The sequence below is a fragment of the Condylura cristata genome, unplaced genomic scaffold (genome assembly GCF_000260355.1).
Source record: "Condylura cristata isolate star-nosed mole 26May11 unplaced genomic scaffold, ConCri1.0 scaffold00032, whole genome shotgun sequence".
Lineage (NCBI taxonomy): Eukaryota > Metazoa > Chordata > Mammalia > Eulipotyphla > Talpidae > Condylura > Condylura cristata.
In genome coordinates, this window is record NW_004567133.1 from 20,359,328 (window position 1) to 20,362,076 (window position 2,749).

General features: G+C 72.0%; 1 protein-coding gene across 1 annotated transcript; it reads right to left on the reverse strand.

Moving 5' to 3' along the window:
* Positions 1 to 6: 6 nt before the first annotated feature.
* On the reverse strand, positions 7 to 2,523 carry HN1L (hematological and neurological expressed 1-like). The gene is made up of 5 exons (XM_004691834.2): positions 2,429 to 2,523; positions 2,191 to 2,327; positions 1,414 to 1,556; positions 752 to 800; positions 7 to 406 (listed from the first exon to the last, which is right to left on the reverse strand). The coding sequence occupies exons 1-5, from the start codon at positions 2,521 to 2,523 to the stop codon at positions 237 to 239; spliced, it is 594 nt and encodes a 197-aa protein (XP_004691891.1). The 3' UTR covers positions 7 to 236.
* Between the last annotated feature and the right edge of the window lie 226 nt (positions 2,524 to 2,749).

Consider the following 2,749-nt stretch of genomic DNA (forward strand, 5'->3'; position numbering starts at 1 on the left):
CCCTCGGCGTAGCCCAGCGGCGGCCTCCCCGGGGTGTCTGAAGCCCCCGGCCCCCCAGGACGAGAAAGGCACGGGGTCTCCCCAGAGCAGAGCTGCAGGGGCCGGGCTGGGGCGGGGCCTCTGGGGGACGGGCGGGGCACGTGAGGGCCGCTGGGGGGAGCCCTGGGGCTCCAGGGCCCCCCTGGAGTGGGCGCCTGCGGGCGCGTGCGGAGGCTGCTGGTGGTGCTGCCGGGGCCTCAGTAGAAGGAGATGCTGGACTTGCCGCCCGGTGGGTTCAGGACCTTGTTGTGGGAGCGCGGCCGGGGCCCCAGGCGGGGCTCGTGGCGGTCCACGGGGGGTGCTGGCCCCCCGGCGTCTCCGGAGCCCTCCTGGCCTGGCTCTTCCCTGGGGGCAGCCCTGGCAGCAGCTGTGGGCAGAGATGCCGGCCGCGTCAGAGGGCAGAGCCGGCCTTGCTGCGCCCTTGGTGCCGGGGGCCGGGGCTCGCGGGCCAGCGCTGGGCGCTCCGTCCCCTGCCCGAGCGCGGTCCCTGTCTCCCAGTCCCCAAGGCAGGTCAGCCATGGGCAGCTCAGACCCGGTAGGGTTGGCCCTGCAACGTCCAGGCCACCACTGGTGCCTGCGGTCTGGCATGCCCAAAGGAGGCACCGCCGGCCGCCCCAGGGCTCCTGGGGCACGGGGCAGCCTCCAGGAGGCCGTGGCCTTGGGCGGGCAGGCGGGCGGGGGCCGCGGGGCTCTGGGCCGGGGCAGGGCTCACCACTGCAGTCCGGCTTCAGGTCGTCACCTTCGCGTAGGAACTCGTGGTCCTGCAACAGGGCAGCCGGTCAGGGCGCCGCGCGGACGGGGCCGGGCAGGGCGGCCGCAACCACGTCTGGGCCCGGCTTCAGGGCTCACCAGGGGCCGTCCTGACTCCAGCCACGCTGCACCCCGGCCAGGAGGACCCCTCGACCACCAGTGCCAACAGCTCACCCACCCCGGTGAGCCACTCTGCGCGCCCGACACCAAGACACCACTCCAGACAGCAAGGGCCGGCGGGCCACCAGCCGCCCACCCGGTTTTCCCCAGGCTGGCCAGGCCGAAGGCCGAGGGCCCCCATACCACTCAGCACCCACACAGGGCGCCCCAGCCCCTCCGCCACCACAGCCATGGGGTGGATCCTGGACGGGGAGGGGGCCGTGCTGCCCCAGGCTGCAGGTTGAGGCCGGCGTCCACACGCCTGCGCTGACCTGCAGACACGTCCCCGCCGGGTGTGTCCAGAGCTCTCTCGCGACACCAGATTTCTTAATTCCGACAGCTACAGTTCATTTATTTCAAGGGCTGCTGTCTCCGGTGTTATTTCAAGGGCTGCTGTCCCCGAAACCCCAGGACCAGAGCCCCGAGTGACCCTGGGCAGCCCGCTCCTGCCCGCCCCGCCCATACCTTGGGCTTGTTTGGGTGGGCCAAGGGCGCGGCGGCGGCCACAGGGGACCCAAAGATGTCGCTGGTCTTCCCGCCGGGTGGGTTCAGGCGCTGCCGAGTCTGCAGAGGGGCCGCGTCGTCGAAGATGCCGCTCCCCTTGCCCCCTGCAGGGACAGCCGAGCGGGCAGCCAGAGCGCCCCCACCCCCCAGCTGTGAAGCCCTGCCCCAGCCCGCGCCACGCGGCCACGGAGGCAGACAGCAGCCGCACCCTTCCCTGAACCCAGGGCCCGCGCCGGCTCTCGAGTGACCGGCCCCCTCCTGCCGCGCAGGGCCCTGGAGGGACGGGGCGCCACTCGCTCGCGTCTCTGTGAAGACAGAGGGCCGCCCCGCCCCCACAGCGGCTGCCCACAGGGGCTGCGAGGGCGGGCCGGCCGCCCCCCCACTGGCGGGTGTGCTGAGGACGGGCAACAAAGATCCAACAGGTTCTTTTAGAAAAAAAGTTTTTCTTTGAATTTCTGTGAGAAGTTTCTGGCTAAATACCTCTTAGCTGCGGGGCACGGGCGCCCCAGGGCACCCCAGGACTGCACCAAGGGGCCGGCATCCACAGTGGCACTCGCCGGACTCCAGCCCTCAGTGCTGCGGGGTGGGGACCCGGGCACCCCGAGATGGAGGGGCATCTGCGCTCTACCCCCGCACCAGAGAGCTTCCCCCAGGACGTGGACCGGCCTCACGGGAGCAGGAGTCCCAACGGGATGTCCCCGGGAGCTGGGCCGGTCAGGGGACTGCCTCGGCCAGTACCTGGCGGGTTGGTCCTCTTGGGGATGTTGTGAGGCTCCTCGCCGGGCCCAAAGACACTGGACGCCATCCTGTGGGGCCTGCCGCGAGGGGCGGCATCCTCCGGGCTGCTGGGCTCCCCCGCAGGGGGCTGGGCTGTCCTGCAAGCACAGGAGACGTGGGGGAGACGCGGGTGTGAGGCGCCGGGCAGCCGGGTGCGGGGCGGTCAGCCGATCTCGATCTCGAAGGCCAGCACAGGCACCCTGTCCGCCCCCGAGTCTGCAGGGAAGCGCCCCAGAAGCGCTGGGCAGAGGCAGGGGCGCAGAGCTCGAGGGGGCTCAGCACGGTGGGCCCCATGGGGAACCTGTGAACCCTCAAGTTGCCAAGACCTCCCAGGACGACGGGGGGGGGGGACAGGGGGGGGGCCCACACTGGGCCGCCCCACCTGCAGCCGGCAGCAGCCTTCCCCGGCATTCAGGTGCCAGACCCCTGGGCCTAGACGCTCGGCCGCTTCCTAGTGCCACGCGGACAGAGCACCTGGTGCGGGTGCTCCAGGGGCCCACAATGTCCTCAGCCTGCCCGT

Excerpts from the sequence above, each read along its gene's own strand:
- HN1L (XM_004691834.2), bottom strand. The coding sequence starts at position 2,523 with ATGGGGCCCACCGTGCTGAGCCCCCTCGAGCTCTGCGCCCCTGCCTCT. Across the intron at positions 1,557-2,190 it reads CAAGAGGACCAACCCGCCAG|GGGGCAAGGGGAGCGGCATC; the intron begins GTACTGGCCGAG and ends CTGTCCCTGCAG. Across the intron at positions 407-751 it reads CCTGAAGCCGGACTGCAGTG|CTGCTGCCAGGGCTGCCCCC; the intron begins GTGAGCCCTGCC and ends CTCTGCCCACAG.